Here is a 17,496-nt window from a genome sequence, read left to right on the forward strand (position 1 = left end):
GTGTGTTGTTATAGACTAACAGTGATGATGACTTGCTATATCACTGTGTTGTTATAGACTAACAGTGATGATGACTTGCTGTATCGGTGTGTTGTAGACTAACAGTGATGATGACTTGCTATATCAGTGTGTTGTTATAGACTAACAGTGATGATGACTTCCTGTATCGGTGTGTTGTAGACTAACAGTGATGATGACTTGCTGTATCAGTGTGTGATAGACTAACAGTGATGATGACTTGCTGTATCAGTGTGTTGTTATAGACTAACAGTGATGATGACTTGCTAGATCAGTGTGTTGTTTCCGACTAACAGTGATGATGACTTGCTGTATCAGTGTGTTATAGACTCACAGTGATGATGACTTGCTGTATCAGTGTGTTATAGACTAACAGTGAAGATGACTTGTTGTATCAGTGTGTTACAGACTAACAGTGAAGATGACTTGCTGTATCAGTGTGTTATAGACTAACAGTGATGATGACTTGCTGTATCGGTGTGTTGTAGACTAACAGTGATGATGACTTGCTGTATCAGTGTGTTGTTATAGACTAACAGTGATGATGACTTGCTGTATCGGTGTGTTGTAGACTATCAATGATGATGACTTGCTGTATCGGTGTGTTGTTATAGACTAACAGTGATGATGACTTGCTATATCACTGTGTTGTTATAGACTAACAGTGATGATGACTTGCTGTATCAGTGTGTTGTTATAGACTAACAGTGATGATGACTTTCTGTATCGGTGTGTTGTAGACTAACAGTGATGATGACTTGCTGTATCAGTGTGTTGTTATAGCCTAACAGTGATGATGACTTGCTGTATCAGTGTGTTGTTATTGACTAACAGTGATTATGACTTGCTGTATCGGTGTGTTGTTATAGACTAACAGTGATGATGACTTGCTGTATCGGTGTGTTGTAGACTAACAGTGATGATGACTTGCTTTATCAGTGTGTTATAGACTAACAGTGATGATGACTTGCTGTATCGGTGTGTTGGAGACGAACAGTGATGATGACTTGCTGTATCAGTGTGTTATAGACTAACAGTGATGATGACTTGGTGTATCAGTGTGTTATGATAGACTAACAGTGATGATGACTTGCTGTATCAGTGTGTTGTTATAGACGAACAGTGATGATGACTTGCTGTATCAGTGTGTTTTAGACTAACAATGATGATGACTTGCTGTATCGGTGTGTTTTAGACTAACAGTGATGATGACTTGCTGTATCAGTGTGTTATAGACTAACAGTGATGATGACTTGCTGTATCGGTGTGTTTTAGACTAACAGTGATGATGACTTGCTGTATCGGTGTGTTGTTATAGACTCACAGTGATGATGACTTGCTGTATCAGTGTGTTATAGACTAACAGTGATGATGGCTTGCTGTATCAGAGTGTTGTTATAGACTAACAGTGATGATGACTTGCTGTATCAGTGTGTGATAGACTAACAGTGATGATGACTTGCTGTATCAGTGTGTTGTTATAGACTAACAGTGATGATGACTTGCTGGATCAGTGTGTTGTTTCCGACTAACAGTGATGATGACTTGCTCTATCAGTTTGTTATAGACTAACAGTGATGATGACTTGCTGTATCGGTGTGTTGTTACAGACTCACAGTGATGATGACTTGCTGTATCGGTGTGTTATTATAGACTAACAGTGATGATGACTTGCTGTATCGGTGTGTTATGATAGACTCAAAGTGATGATGACTTGCTGTATCAGTGTGTTATAGACTAACAGTGAAGATGACTTGCTGTATCAGTGTGTTACAGACTAACAGTGAAGATGACTTGCTGTATCAGTGTGTTACAGACTAACAGTGATGATGACTTGCTGTATCGGTGTGTTTTAGACTAACAGTGATGATGACTTGCTGTATCAGTGTGTTATAGACTAACAGTGATGATGACTTGCTGTATCGGTGTGTTTTAGACTAACAGTGATGATGACTTGCTGTATCAGTGTGTTATAGACTAACAGTGATGATGGCTTGCTGTATCAGAGTGTTGTTATAGACTCACAGTGATGATGACTTGCTGTATCAGTGTGTGATAGACTAACAGTGATGATGGCTTGCTGTATCAGTGTGTTGTTATAGACTAACAGTGATGATGACTTGCTGTATCAGTGTGTGATAGACTAACAGTGATGATGACTTGCTGTATCAGTGTGTTGTTATAGACTAACAGTGATGATGACTTGCTAGATCAGTGTTTTGTTTCCGACTAACAGTGATGATGACTTGCTGTATCAGTGTGTTATAGACTAACAGTGATGATGACTTGCTGTATCAGTGTGTTGTTATAGACTAACAGTGATGATGGCTTGCTGGATCAGTGTGTTATACACTAACAGTGATGATGACTTGCTGTATCAGTGTGTTGTTATAGACTAACAGTGATGATGACTTGCTGGATCAGTGTGTTGTTACAGACTCACAGTAATAATGACTTGCTGTATCGGTGTGTTGTTACAGACTCACAGTGATGATGACTTGCTGTATCGGTGTGTTGTTATAGACTAACAGTGATGATGACTTGCTGTATCGGTGTGTTATGATAGACTCACAGTGATGATGACTTGCTGTATCAGTGTGTTATAGACTAATAGTGATGATGACTTGCTGTATCAGTGTGTTATGATAGACGAACAGTGATGATGACTTGCTGTATCAGTGTGTTATAGACTAACAGTGAAGATGACTTGCTGTATCAGTGTGTTACAGACTAACAGTGAAGATGACTTGCTGTATCAGTGTGTTATAGACTAACAGTGATGATGACTTGCTGTATCGGTGTGTTGTAGACTAACAGTGATAATGACTTGCTTTATCAGTGTGTTATAGACTAACAGTGATGATGACTTGCTGTATCAGTGTGTTTAAGACTAACAGTGATGATGACTTGCTGTATCGGTGTGTTGTTACAGACTCACAGTAATAATGACTTGCTGTATCGGTGTGTTGTTACAGACTCACAGTGATGATGACTTGCTGTATCGGTGTGTTGTTATAGACTAACAGTGATGATGACTTGCTGTATCAGTGTGTTTTAGACTAACAGTGATGATGACTTGCTGTATCGGTGTGTTGTAGACTAACAGTGATGATGACTTGCTGTATCGGTGTTTTGTAGACTAACAGTGATGATGACTTGCTGTATCAGTGTGTGATAGACTAACAGTGATGATGACTTGCTGTATCAGTGTGTTGTTATAGACTAACAGTGATGATGACTTGCTAGATCAGTGTGTTGTTATAGACTAACAGTGATGATGACTTGCTGTATCGGTGTGTTGTAGACTAACAGTGATGATGACTTGCTGTATCAGTGTGTGATAGACTAACAGTGATGATGACTTGCTGTATCAGTGTGTTGTTATAGACTAACAGTGATGATGACTTGCTAGATCAGTGTGTTGTTTCCGACTAACAGTGATGATGACTTGCTGTATCAGTGTGTTATAGACTAACAGTGAAGATGGCTTGTTGTATCAGTGTGTTACAGACTAACAGTGAAGATGACTTGCTGTATCAGTGTGTTATAGACTAACAGTGATGATGACTTGCTGTATCGGTGTGTTGTAGACTAACAGTGATGATGACTTGCTGTATCAGTGTGTTGTTATAGACTAACAGTGATGATGACTTGCTGTATCGGTGTGTTGTAGACTATCAATGATGATGACTTGCTGTATCGGTGTGTTGTTATAGACTAACAGTGATGATGACTTGCTGTATCAGTGTGTTGTTATACACTAACAGTGATGATGACTTGCTGTATCAGTGTGTTTTAGACTAACAGTGATGATGACTTGCTGTATCGGTGTGTTGTAGACTAACAGTGATGATGACTTGCTGTATCAGTGTGTTGTTATAGACTAACAGTGATGATGACTTGCTATATCACTGTGTTGTTATAGACTAACAGTGATGATGACTTGCTGTATCGGTGTGTTGTAGACTAACAGTGATGATGACTTGCTGTATCAGTGTGTTGTTATAGACTAACAGTGATGATGACTTTCTGTATCGGTGTGTTGTAGACTAACAGTGATGATGACTTGCTGTATCAGTGTGTTGTTATAGCCTAACAGTGATGATGACTTGCTGTATCAGTGTGTTGTTATTGACTAACAGTGATGATGACTTGCTGTATCGGTGTGTTGTTATAGACTAACAGTGATGATGACTTGCTGTATCGGTGTGTTGTAGACTAACAGTGATGATGACTTGCTTTATCAGTGTGTTATAGACTAACAGTGATGATGACTTGCTGTATCGGTGTGTTGGAGACGAACAGTGATGATGACTTGCTGTATCAGTGTGTTATAGACTAACAGTGATGATGACTTGCTGTATCAGTGTGTTGTTAAAGACTAACAATGATGATGACTTGCTGTATCGGTGTGTTGTTATAGACTAACAGTGATGATGACTTGCTGTATCGGTGTGTTGTAGACTAACAATGATGATGACTTGCTGTATCGGTGTGTTGTTATAGACTCACAGTGATGATGACTTGCTGTATCGGTGTGTTGTTATAGACTCACAGTGATGATGACTTGCTGTCTCAGTGTGTTATAGACTAACAGTGATGATGACTTGCTGTATCAGTGTGTTATGATAGACTAACAGTGATGATGACTTGCTGTATCAGTGTGTTGTTATAGACGAACAGTGATGATGACTTCCTGTATCAGTGTGTTTTCGACTAACAATGATGATGACTTGCTGTATCGGTGTGTTATAGACTAACAGTGATGATGACTTGCTGTATCGGTGTGTTGTTATAGACTCACAGTGATGATGACTTGCTGTATCAGTGTGTTATAGACTAACAGTGATGATGACTTGCTGTATCAGAGTTGTGTTATAGACTAACAGTGATGATGACTTGCTGTATCAGTGTGTTGTTATAGACTAACAGTGATGATGACTTGCTGTATCAGTGTGTTGTTATAGACTAACAGTGATGATGACCTGCTGGATCAGTGTGTTGTTTCCGACTAACAGTGATGATGACTTGCTGTATCAGTGTGTTATAGACTAACAGTGATGATGACTTGCTGTATCAGTGTGTTGTTATAGACGAACAGTGATGATGACTTGCTGTATCAGTGTGTTATAGACGAACAGTGATGATGACTTGCTGTATCAGTGTGTTATAGACTAACAGTGATGATGGCTTGCTGTATTCGTGTGTTATAGACTAACAGTGATGATGACTTCCTGTATCAGTGTGTTATAGACTAACAGTGATGATGACTTGCTGTATCAGTGTGTTGTTATAGACTAACAGTGATGATGACTTGCTGGATCAGTGTGTTGTTACAGACTAACAGTGATGATGACTTGCTGTATCAGTGTGTTACAGACTAACAGTTATGATGACTTGCTGTATCAGTTTGTTATAGAGTAACAGTGATGATGACTTGCTGTATCAGTGTGTTGTTACAGACTCACAGTAATAATGACTTGCTGTATCGGTGTGTTGTTACAGACTCACAGTAATGATGACTTGCTGTATCGGTGTGTTATAGACTCACAGTGTTGATGACTTGCTGTACCGGTGTGTTTTTACAGACTCACAGTAATGATGACTTGCTGTCTCAGTGTGTTACAGACTAACAGTGATGATGACTTGCTGTATCAGTGTGTTGTTATAGACGAACTGTGATGATGACTTGCTGTATCAGTGTGTTGTTATAGACTAACAGTGATGATGACTTGCTGTATCAGTGTGTTCCAGACTAACAGTGATGATGACTTGCTGTATCAGTTTGTTATAGAGTAACAGTGAAGATGACTTGCTGTATCAGTGTGTTACAGACTAACAGTGATGATGACTTGCTGTATCGGTGTGTTTTAGACTAACAGTGATGATGACTTGCTGTATCGGTGTGTTGTTATAGACTCACAGTGATGATGACTTGCTAGATCAGTGTGTTGTTTCCGACTAACAGTGATGATGACTTGCTGTATCAGTGTGTTATAGACTAATAGTGATGATGACTTGCTGTATCAGTGTGTTGTTATAGACGAAGGAGTGATGATGACTTGCTGTATCAGTGTGTTATAGACTAACAGTGATGATGGCTTGCTGTATCAGTGTGTTGTTATAGACTAACAGTGATGATGACTTGCTGTATCAGTGTGTGATAGACTAACAGTGATGATAACTTGCTGTATCAGTGTGTTGTCGTAGACTAACAGTGATGATGACTTCCTAGATCAGTGTGTTGTTTCCGACTAACAGTGATGATGACTTGCTGTATCAGTGTGTTATAGACGAACAGTGATGATGACTTGCTGTATCAGTGTGTTATAGACTAACAGTGATGATGGCTTGCTGTATGAGTGTGTTGTTATAGACTAACAGTGATGATGACTTGCTGTATCAGTGTGTTGTTTCCGACTAACAGTGATGATGACTTGCTGTATCAGTGTGTTATAGACTAACAGTGATGATGGCTTGCTGTATTAGTGTGTTATAGACTAACAGTGATGATGGCTTGCTGTATTAGTGTGTTATAGACTAACAGTGATGATGGCTTGCTGTATTAGTGTGTTATAGACGAACAGTGATGATGACTTGCTGTATCGGTGTGTTGTTATAGCCTAACAGTGATGATGACTTGCTGGATCAGTGTGTTGTTTCCGACTAACAGTGATGATGACTTGCTGTATCAGTGTGTTATAGACTAACAGTGATGATGGCTTGCTGTATCGGTGTGTTGTAGACTGACAATGATGATGACTTGCTGTATCGGTGTGTTGTTATAGACTAACAGTGATGATTACTTGCTGTATCAGTGTGTTATAGACTAACAGTGATGATGACTTGCTGTATCAGTGTGTTTTAGACTAACAGTGATGATGACTTGCTGTATCGGTGTGTTGTTATAGACTAACAGTGATGATGACTTGCTGTATCGGTGTGTTGTAGACTAACAATGATGATGACTTGCTGTATCGGTGTGTTGTAGACTAACAGTGATGATGACTTGCTGTATCAGTGTGTTATAGACTAACAGTGATGATGACTTGCTGTATCAGTGTGTTTTAGACTAACAGTGATGATGACTTGCTGTATCGGTGTGTTGTTATAGACGAACAGTGATGATGACTTGCTGTATCAGTGTGTTATAGACTAACAGTGATGATGACTTGCTGTATCGGTGTGTTGTTATCGACTAACAGTGATGATGACTTGCTGTATCGGTGTGTTGTTATAGACTAACAGTGATGATGACTTGCTGTATCAGTGTGTTACAGACTCACAGTGATGATGACTTGCTGTATCGGTGTGTTATAGACTAACAGTGATGATGTCTTGCTGTATCGGTGTGTTGTTATAGACCAACAGTGATGATGTCTTGCTGTATCGGTGTGTTATAGACTCACAGTGATGATGACTTGCTGTATCGGTGTGTTGTTATAGACTCACAGTGATGATGACTTGCTGTATCGGTGTGTTGTTATAGAATCACAGTGATGATGACTTGCTGTATCAGTGTGTTGTTATAGACTAACAGTGATGATGACTTGCTGTATCGGTGTGTTTTAGACTAATAGTGATGATGACTTGCTGTATCGGTGTGTTGTTATAGACTAACAGTGATGATGACTTGCTGTATCAGTGTGTTATAGACTCACAGTGATGATGACTTGCTGTATTAGTGTGTTATAGACTCACAGTGATGATGACTTGCTGTATCGGTGTGTTGTTATAGACTCACAGTGATGATGACTTGCTGTATCGGTGTGTTGTTATAGACTAACAGTGATGATGACTTGCTGTATCAGTGTGTTGTTATAGAATCACAGTGATGATGACTTGCTGTATCAGTGTGTTGTTATAGACTAACAGTGATGATGACTTGCTGTATCAGTGTGTTGTTATAGACTCACAGTGATGATGACTTGCTGTATCAGTGTGTTGTTATAGACTCACAGTCATGATGACTTGCTGTATCAGTGTGTTGTTATAGACTCACAGTCATGATGACTTGCTGTATCAGTGTGTTATCGACTAACAGTGATGATGACTTGCTGTATCAGTGTGTTACAGACTCACAGTAATGATGACTTCCTGTATCAGTGTGTTGTTATAGACTCACAGTGATGATGACTTGCTGTATCAGTGTGTTATAGACTAACAGTGATGATGACTTGCTGTTTCAGTGTGTTGTTACAGACTCACAGTAATGATGACTTGCTGTATCGGTGTGTTGTTACAGACTCACAGTAATGATGACTTGCTGTATCGGTGTGTTATAGACTAACAGTGATGATGACTTGCTGTATCAGTGTGTTGTTATAGACTCACAGTGATGATGACTTGCTGTATCGGTGTGTTATATACTCACAGTGATGATGACTTGCTGTATCGGTGTGTTGTTACAGACTCACAGTAATGATGACTTGCTGTATCGGTGTGTTGTTATAGACGAACAGTGATGATGACTTGCTGTATCAGTGTGTTATAGACTAACAGTGATGATGACTTGCTGTATCGGTGTGTTGTTATCGACTAACAGTGATGATGACTTGCTGTATCGGTGTGTTGTTATAGACTAACAGTGATGATGACTTGCTGTATCAGTGTGTTACAGACTCACAGTGATGATGACTTGCTGTATCGGTGTGTTATAGACTAACAGTGATGATGTCTTGCTGTATCGGTGTGTTGTTATAGACCAACAGTGATGATGTCTTGCTGTATCGGTGTGTTATAGACTCACAGTGATGATGACTTGCTGTATCGGTGTGTTGTTATAGACTCACAGTGATGATGACTTGCTGTATCGGTGTGTTGTTATAGACTAACAGTGATGATGACTTGCTGTATCAGTGTGTTGTTATAGAATCACAGTGATGATGACTTGCTGTATCAGTGTGTTGTTATAGACTAACAGTGATGATGACTTGCTGTATCGGTGTGTTTTAGACTAATAGTGATGATGACTTGCTGTATCGGTGTGTTGTTATAGACTAACAGTGATGATGACTTGCTGTATCAGTGTGTTATAGACTCACAGTGATGATGACTTGCTGTATTAGTGTGTTATAGACTCACAGTGATGATGACTTGCTGTATCGGTGTGTTGTTATAGACTCACAGTGATGATGACTTGCTGTATCAGTGTGTTGTTATAGAATCACAGTGATGATGACTTGCTGTATCAGTGTGTTGTTATAGACTAACAGTGATGATGACTTGCTGTATCAGTGTGTTGTTATAGACTCACAGTGATGATGACTTGCTGTATCAGTGTGTTGTTATAGACTCACAGTCATGATGACTTGCTGTATCAGTGTGTTGTTATAGACTCACAGTCATGATGACTTGCTGTATCAGTGTGTATCGACTAACAGTGATGATGACTTGCTGTATCAGTGTGTTACAGACTCACAGTAATGATGACTTCCTGTATCAGTGTGTTGTTATAGACTCACAGTGATGATGACTTGCTGTATCAGTGTGTTATAGACTAACAGTGATGATGACTTGCTGTTTCAGTGTGTTGTTACAGACTCACAGTAATGATGACTTGCTGTATCGGTGTGTTGTTACAGACTCACAGTAATGATGACTTGCTGTATCGGTGTGTTATAGACTAACAGTGATGATGACTTGCTGTATCAGTGTGTTGTTATAGACTCACAGTGATGATGACTTGCTGTATCGGTGTGTTATATACTCACAGTGATGATGACTTGCTGTATCGGTGTGTTGTTACAGACTCACAGTAATGATGACTTGCTGTATCAGTGTGTTGTTATAGACTCACAGTGATGATGACTTGCTGTATCAGTGTGTTATAGACTAACAGTGATGATGACCTGCTGTATCAGTGTGTTGTTATAGACTCATAGAGATGATGACTTGCTGTATCGGTGTGTTGATATAGACTAACAGTGATGATACTTCTCTCAGTATTTGCATTTACCACATAATTGTTATCACCACTTTCTGAACCTGAAACTAAACTAACATGTGTCATTGTGGAATGCGTTAAATTTTTTACGGTCGCTTCTGACTTTAGTGTGTGTGGATCAAAACGGTGAAAATGCTAATTGGTTTGTATTGGTTCCTTTGGATTCAAATATTGAAGATCACACTTGATAAAATGTCAGATTTTTCTTTATTGTGATTAGAAGCTGAGAAGTTACTCCTGTTTCTCCCATGCAGGCAGCACCGTTGATCAATGCAGCATTCCTCATGATCTTCTCTGTGGTGGAGTTTGTCATTTCTTGTTTAATTTGTTATCTTCACATCAAGCTGTTACGCTCCAGATGATGGTAAGAGTGCACCAAACCTTAGGAAAACCGTCACATTGTTGAGGTATTGATTGGCTCGGCTGATATGACCGATTAGGAATTTTGGATAATACCAGATGATTGAAAATATTGTTTTCTTCTTAATCGGGATTGGGGTTGAAAAGAGATGTTTAAATCATAATAGGTCTGACACCCTCAGGGAAAATTGACACTGTTTTGAAGTTGGTTACTTAAAGAACTTGTGAAGCATGTTTAGTCCTAGAACTTTGAAAGAGTCAACATGTGCATGAGAATCAAAGCAGAGTAGGCCTTTTAACACATCAACCTTTCTTCAACATTCACTATGGTGTTTACTGATCCTCTGTGTCAAGGTTATGCACCTGCTTTCCTCCTTAATGCCTAACTGTAAAACCACCTATTTGTTTCTTTCCTATATTCAGTAGCTTGGTCTCCATAGCTGCCTTTTGGAGACAATTCCAAACTTTCACTACCCTCTGAGTGAAGATATTTCTCATTTCAGTCATAAGTGGCCTACCCCACGTCATGATCCTTTTTCTCAAGAGCTCGTCAGCCAAGGGGAACATCATCTCTGCATCAAGTCCTATCAGCATTTCACTATTCAAATGATGTCCTTTTTGAGTGTTCTAAGCACTAGACCATACAGACCTAATCTGGACAATCACTCCCTCTAAAGCAAGTTTTTTTTTTAAAGACCAGAACCCAAAATTGCACACAATATTGTAAGTATGGCTTCACTTCAGCTGTACTGTACAGCTACAGTTGTAACCTTCTACTCAAGTCATCTTGCAATAATGGCAAAATCAGTATTGGACTTGCTAACTGATGGCTGCATTGGCATGCTTGCTTTCAGTCAGCATCCAACGAGCAGCGAAATCGACGTTTTGGGCAAAAGTCCTTCATCAGGAATAAAGGCAGTGAGCCTGAAGCGTGGAGAGATAAACTAGAGGAGGGTGGAGATGGGGAGAGAGTAGCACAGAGTACAATGGGTGAGTGGGGGAGGAGATGAAGGTGATAGGTCAGGGAGGGGAGGGTGGAGTGGATAGGTGGAAAAGGAGATAGGCAGGTCGGACAAGTCCGGACAAGTCAAGGAGACAGTGCTGAGCTGGAAGTTTGAAACTAGGATGAGATGGGGGAAGGGGACATGAGGAAGCTGTTGAAGTCCACATTGATGCCCTGGGGTTGAAATGTTCCGAGGCGGAAGATGAGGCGTTCTTCCTCCAGGCGTCTGGTGGTGAGGGAGCGGCGGTGAAGGAGGCCCAGGACCTCCATGTCCTCGGCAGAGTGGGAGGGGGAGTTGAAATGTTGGGCCACGGGGCGGTTTGGTTGATTGGTGCGGGTGTTTCGGAGATGTTCCCTGAAGCGCTCTGCTAGGAGGCGCCCAGTCTCCCCAATGTAGAGGAGACCACATCGGGAGCAACGGATACAATAAATGATATTAGTGGATCTGCAGGTGAAACTTTGATGGATGTGGAAGGCTCCTTTAGGGCCTTGGATAGAGGTGAGGGAGGAAGTGTGGGCGCAGGTTTTACAGTTCCTGCGGTGGCAGGGGCAAGTGCCAAAATGGGAGGGTGGGGGATGTGGACCTGACCAGGTAGTCATGGAGGGGACGGTCTTTGCGGAAGGTGGAAAGGGGTGGGGAGGGAAATATATCCCTGGTGGTGGAGTCTTTTTGGAGGTGGCGGAAATGTCGGCGGATGATTTGGTTTATGCGAAGGTTTGTAGGGTGGAAGGTGAGCACCAGGGGCGTTCTGTCCTTGTTACGGTTGGAGGGGTGGGGTCTGAGGGCAGAGGTGCGGGATGTGGACGAGATGCGTTGGAGGGCATCTTTAACCACGTGGGAAGGGAAATTGCGGTCTCTAAAGAAGGAGGCTTCCACATCCATCAATGTTTTACCTGCACATCCACTAATATCATTTATTGTATCCGTTGCTCCCGATGTGGTCTCCTCTACATTGGGGAGACTGGGCGCCTCCTAGCAGAGTGCTTTAGGGAACATCTCCGGGACACCCGCACCAATCAACCACACCGCCCCATGGCCCAACATTTCAACTCCCCCTCCCACTCTGCCGAGGACATGGAGGTTCTGGGCCTCCTTCACCGCCGCTCCCTCACCACCAGACGCCTGGAGGAAGAACGCCTCATCTTCCACCTCGGAACACTTCAACCCCAGGACATCAATGTGGACTTCAACAGCTTCCTCATTTCCCCTTCCCCCATCTCATCCTAGTTTCAAACTTCCAGCTCAGCACTGTCTCCATGACTTGTCCGGACTTGTCCGACCTGCCTATCTCCTTTTCCACCTATCCACTCCACCCTCCCCTCCCTGACCTATCACCTTCATCTCCTCCCCCACTCACCCATTGTACTCTGTGCTACTCTCTCCCCAGCCCCATCCTCCTCAAGTTTATCTCTCCACGCTTCAGGCTCACTGCCTTTATTCCTGATGAAGGGCTTTTGCCCGAAACGTCGATTTCACTGCTCGTTGGATGCTGCCTGAACTGCTGTGCTCTTCCAGCACCACTAATCCAGTATTTGGTTTTCAGCATCTGCAGTCATTGTTTTTACCCTACTTGCTTTCAGTGACAGGTGTATACAGACACTCAGGTCCCTTTTGTACATCAACATTTCCCAGTCTATAACCATTTAAATAATACTTTATTATTCTGTTTTTCCTACTGAAATGGATAACCTCACATTTGTTCACATTATACTACATGTGCCTTGTACATGTCTACTCCCTTGATTATCTAAATTGCCTCGAAACCTCTTTGTGTCCTCCTCACCAGTAATAATTCCTCATGTCATCAGCAATCTTGGAAATATTCTATTGGATTCCCTCATCTAAATTGTCAATATGTGGTAATCTACAAGCACTGATCTCAGTGGTACTCCTATAGTCAATATTCAGTATGGTGAATATAGTGTGAAAGTGGAGTCTAAGAATATGGAAACGGCCGCTCGGCTCAACTCGTCCATGCCAATCAAGTTTCTGAAATTGAATTTATCCCATTTACCTGCGGTTGGACCATATCCCTTTAAACCTTTCATATCCATGTACCTGTTGAAATGTCGTTTAAATGTTGTAATTGTGTCACCTCTATCACGTCCTCTGGCAGCTTATTCCATATACACATCATCCTCTGTGTGAAAAAGTTGCCTTTCTGCTCCTTTTTGAATCTTTCCCCTCTCACCTTAAACCTCATTTAGTTTTGGACTCCCCTATCCTGGTAAAAGACCTCGGCTCTTTACCTTATCTATACCCTTCATGATTTTACAAACTTCTATGAGGTCACCCTCGCCCTCCTATGCTCCAGGGGAAAAGGTCCCAGCCTATTCAGCCTCTTCTTATAACTCAAACCCTCCAGTCTCTGTAATATTGTTGTAAATCTTGTTTTCACCTTTTCCAGTTTAATAATACCCTTGCTATGGCAGGGTGACCACAAAGTGGATAAATCACCTGGACCAGATGGACTACATTCCAGAGTTCTAAAGGAGATAGCTGAAAAGATAGCGGAGACATTAGTGGTGATCTTTCAGAGATAACTAGAGCCAGGGAGGGTTCCAGAGGACTCGAAAATCACTAATGTGACACTCCTGTTTAAAAAGATGCTGAGGCAAAAGATGGAAAATTATAGGCTAACCTCAGTTGTGCGTAAGATTTGGAATCCATTGTGAAGGATGAGATTTCTGAATACTTTGAAATGTGTGATAAAATAGGGCAAAGTCAGCATGGTTTCATCAAGGGGAGGTCATACCTGACAAATCTGCTCGAATTCTTGGCGGAAGTAATGAGCAGGTTAGACCAAGGAGAGCCAACAGATGTTATCTACCTGGACTTCAAGAAGGCTGATGCCGCACAGGAGGCTACTGTGTAAGATAAGAGCCCTGTAAGGTAAGTGTTAGAGGCATGGATAGAAGAATGGCTGTCTGGCAGAAAGCAGAGAGTGGGGATGAAAGGGTCTTTCTCAGGATGGCAGATGGTGACAAATGGGTCAGTGTTGGGACCAAAACTTTTCGCTTAATACAATAATGATCGAGATAAAGGAACTGAGGGCATTCTGGCTAAGTTTGCAGATGATACAAACGTAAGTACAGTGACAAGTAATATTGAGGCAGAGAGGCTGCAGAAAGATTTAGGCAGATTAGGAGAGTGAGCAAAGAAATAGCAGATGGAGTACAATGTAGGAAAGTGTGAGGTCATGCACTTTGGTAAGAAAAGTAGAAATATGGGCTATTTTCTCAATGGAGAGAAAGTTCAGAAGTCTGAAGTACAAAGAGACTTGGGTGTTCCAGTCCAGGATTCTTTCAAGGTAAACTTGCAGATTGAGTCAGTAGTTAGGAAGGCAAATGCAATGTTGGCATTTATTTTGAGAGGACTTGAATATAAAAGCAGGGATGTACTTCTGAAGCTCCATTAGGCTCTGGTCAGGCCACATTTGGAGTACTGTGTGCAGTGTTGGGTCCCATATCTCAGGATGGATGTACTGGCCTGGAGCATGTTCAGCGGAGGTTCACAAGAATGGTCCTAGGAATGAAAAGCTTAACATATGAGGAACATTTGAGGACTCTGGGTCTGTACTTGATGGAATTTAGAAGGATTGGTCGGTGGGGGGGGGGGGGGGGGGGGGGGGGGGGCGGTGGAGGTTTCTAATTGAAACCTGTGGGCGGCACGGTGGCACAGTGGTTAGCACTACTGCCTCACAGCGCCAGAGACCCGGGTTCAATTCCCGCCTCAGGCGACTCTCTGTGTGGAGTTTGCACATTCTCCCCGTGTCTGCGTGGGTTTCCTCCGGGTGCTCCGGTTTCCTCCCACAGTCCAAAAATGTGCAGGTTAGGGTGAATTGGCCATGCTAAATTGCCCGTAGTGTTAGGTGAAGGGGTAAGTGTAGGAGTATGGGTTTGGGTGGTATACGCTTCGGCGGGTTGGTGTGGACTTGTTGGGCCGAAGGGCCTGTTTCCACACTGTAAGTAATCTAATCTGAAAAAAAACTTACGGAGTACTGAATGGCCTGGCCAGAGTAGATGATGGGAAGATGTTTCCATTGGTAGGAGGGACTAGGACCCGAGGGTACAGCCTTAGAGTAAAGGGAAGACCTTTTTAGAACAGAGAAACTTCATGGAATTCATTGCTACAGGGGACTGTGGAGGCCAGGTCATTGAGTATATTTAAGATGGAGATAGGTATTTGATTGTCAAAGGGATCAAGGGTTATGGGAGAAAGCAGGAGTGAAGAAGGTTACCCCAGAGTACAACAGGGATCTTGATCAGATGGGTCAACGAGCTCAGGAGTGATAGATGGAGTTTAGTTTAGATAAATGTGAGGCGCTGTATTTTGGAAAGGCAAATCAGGAGGATTTGTATACACTTAATGGTAAAGTCCTGGGGAGTGTTGCTGAACAAAGAGACTTTGGAGTGCAGGTTCATAGCTCCTTGAAAGTGGGTAGATAGGATAGTGAAGAAGGTATTTAGTACGCTTTCCTTTATTGGTCAGAGCATTGAGTATAGAAGTTGGGTGGTCATGTTGCAGCTGTACAGGATGTTGTTTATGCCACTATTAGAATATTGCGTGCAGTTTTAGTATCCTCCTTATTGGAAGGATGTTGTGAAACTTGAAAAGGTTCAGAAAAGGTTTACATGGATGTTGCCAGGGTTGGAGGGTTTGAGCTGTGCCTGTTTTCTCTGAACATTGGAGGCTAAGGGGTGACCTTATTAGAAGTTTATAAAATCATGAGGCATTGATAGTATAAACAGACAAGGTCTTTTCCCTGGGGTGAGGGTGTCCAGAGCTAGAGGGCATAGGTTTAGGGTGAGAGGGGAAAGATATAAAAAGGGACCAAAGGGACAACTTTTTCACACAGGGGGTGGTATGTGTATGGAATGAGCTGCCAGAGGAAGTGGTGGAGGCTAGTTTTAATTACAACATTTAAAGGGCATCTGCATGGGTACGTGATTAGGAAGGGTTTAGAGGGATATGAGCCGGGTGCTGGCAGGTGGGACTAGATTGGGTTGGGATATCTCGTCGGCATGGACAAGGTGGACCGAAGGGTCTGTTTCTGTGCTGTACATCTCTATGACTTGATGAATGGGGTTGAGAATTGTATCAGCCATAATTGAATGGTGGAGCAGACTTGATGAGCTGAATGGCCTGATTTCTGCTCCAGTGTCTTATGGGCTAATTATATGCAATGCTCCATATGTGGCCTTACCAATGTCTTGAAGAGCCATAACATGATGTCCCAGTTCCTGTACTCAGTGCTTTGACTGATTAAGGCAAGTGTGCCAAACACCTTTTTCACCACCCTACCTCCCTGTGATGCCACTTTCAAGGGATTATGTACCTGCACACCTCAGTCCCTTTGTTCAACAACACTCCCCAGGGACCTGACTTATCTTAACAAAATGCAACGACTTGCGTTTATCTAAATTCAACTCTAATTTTCATTCCTTGGCCCACTGAACCAAGATCCCATTTGTACACTTAAAACACCTCCTTCGTTGTGCACAATACCACCAATTTTGGTGTCATCCAAAATTACTAATTATGCCTCCTATGTTCTCATCCAAATCATTTATATAAATAATGAATAACAGTGGACTGAGCACCAATCCATGCGGCACACCACTGCTCACAGGCCTCCAGTCTGACAATAACCTTCTACTACTACCTTGTGTCTCTTGCTATCAAACAAATGTTGTATCCAACTGGCTAGCTCTCCCTGGATCCCACCTGATCTAACCTTACAAACCAGTCTACCATGCAGAACCTTGTTGAAGGCCTTGCTAAAGTCAATGTCACTGATCTGTCTTCATCTCTGTTCTTGGTCACCTCTTCAAAAATGCAATCAAATTTGAGAGAGACAAATTCTCACTCACAAAGCCAAGCTGACTATCCCTAATCAAACCTTGCCTTTCCATTTACATGCAAATCTTGTCTCTCAGAATCTCCTCCAATAATTTAGCCACCAGTGACATTAGGCTGACTAAATCTGTGGTTTCTTGACTTTTCTTTGTAGCCTTTCATAGATAATGGCACAACATTCTCTCACTAGTTGCCTTTTGCCCTTAATAAATGACCCATTTATTCCTCCTCTACTAATCAATTCTCAATCTATGATCTCCAGTCCTGTGTGTTTTAAATTTGCATCCTAACCTGTCATTTGGGATTTCT

The 17,496-nt window shown here is 41.9% G+C and overlaps 1 protein-coding gene across 1 annotated transcript in view; it reads left to right on the top strand.

Moving 5' to 3' along the window:
• Nucleotides 1-17,496, top strand: part of LOC140468456 (uncharacterized) — a 170,964-nt gene that overhangs the window by 151,310 nt on the left and 2,158 nt on the right. The window contains exon 5 of the mRNA XM_072564544.1: nucleotides 10,219-10,328. Within this exon, the coding sequence (XP_072420645.1) occupies nucleotides 10,219-10,326 (108 nt within the window). The 3' untranslated portion in view covers nucleotides 10,327-10,328. The remainder of the gene's footprint in view (nucleotides 1-10,218; nucleotides 10,329-17,496) is intronic.

This window comes from Chiloscyllium punctatum, chromosome 47, assembly GCF_047496795.1.
Source record: "Chiloscyllium punctatum isolate Juve2018m chromosome 47, sChiPun1.3, whole genome shotgun sequence".
Taxonomy (NCBI): Eukaryota; Metazoa; Chordata; class Chondrichthyes; order Orectolobiformes; family Hemiscylliidae; genus Chiloscyllium; species Chiloscyllium punctatum.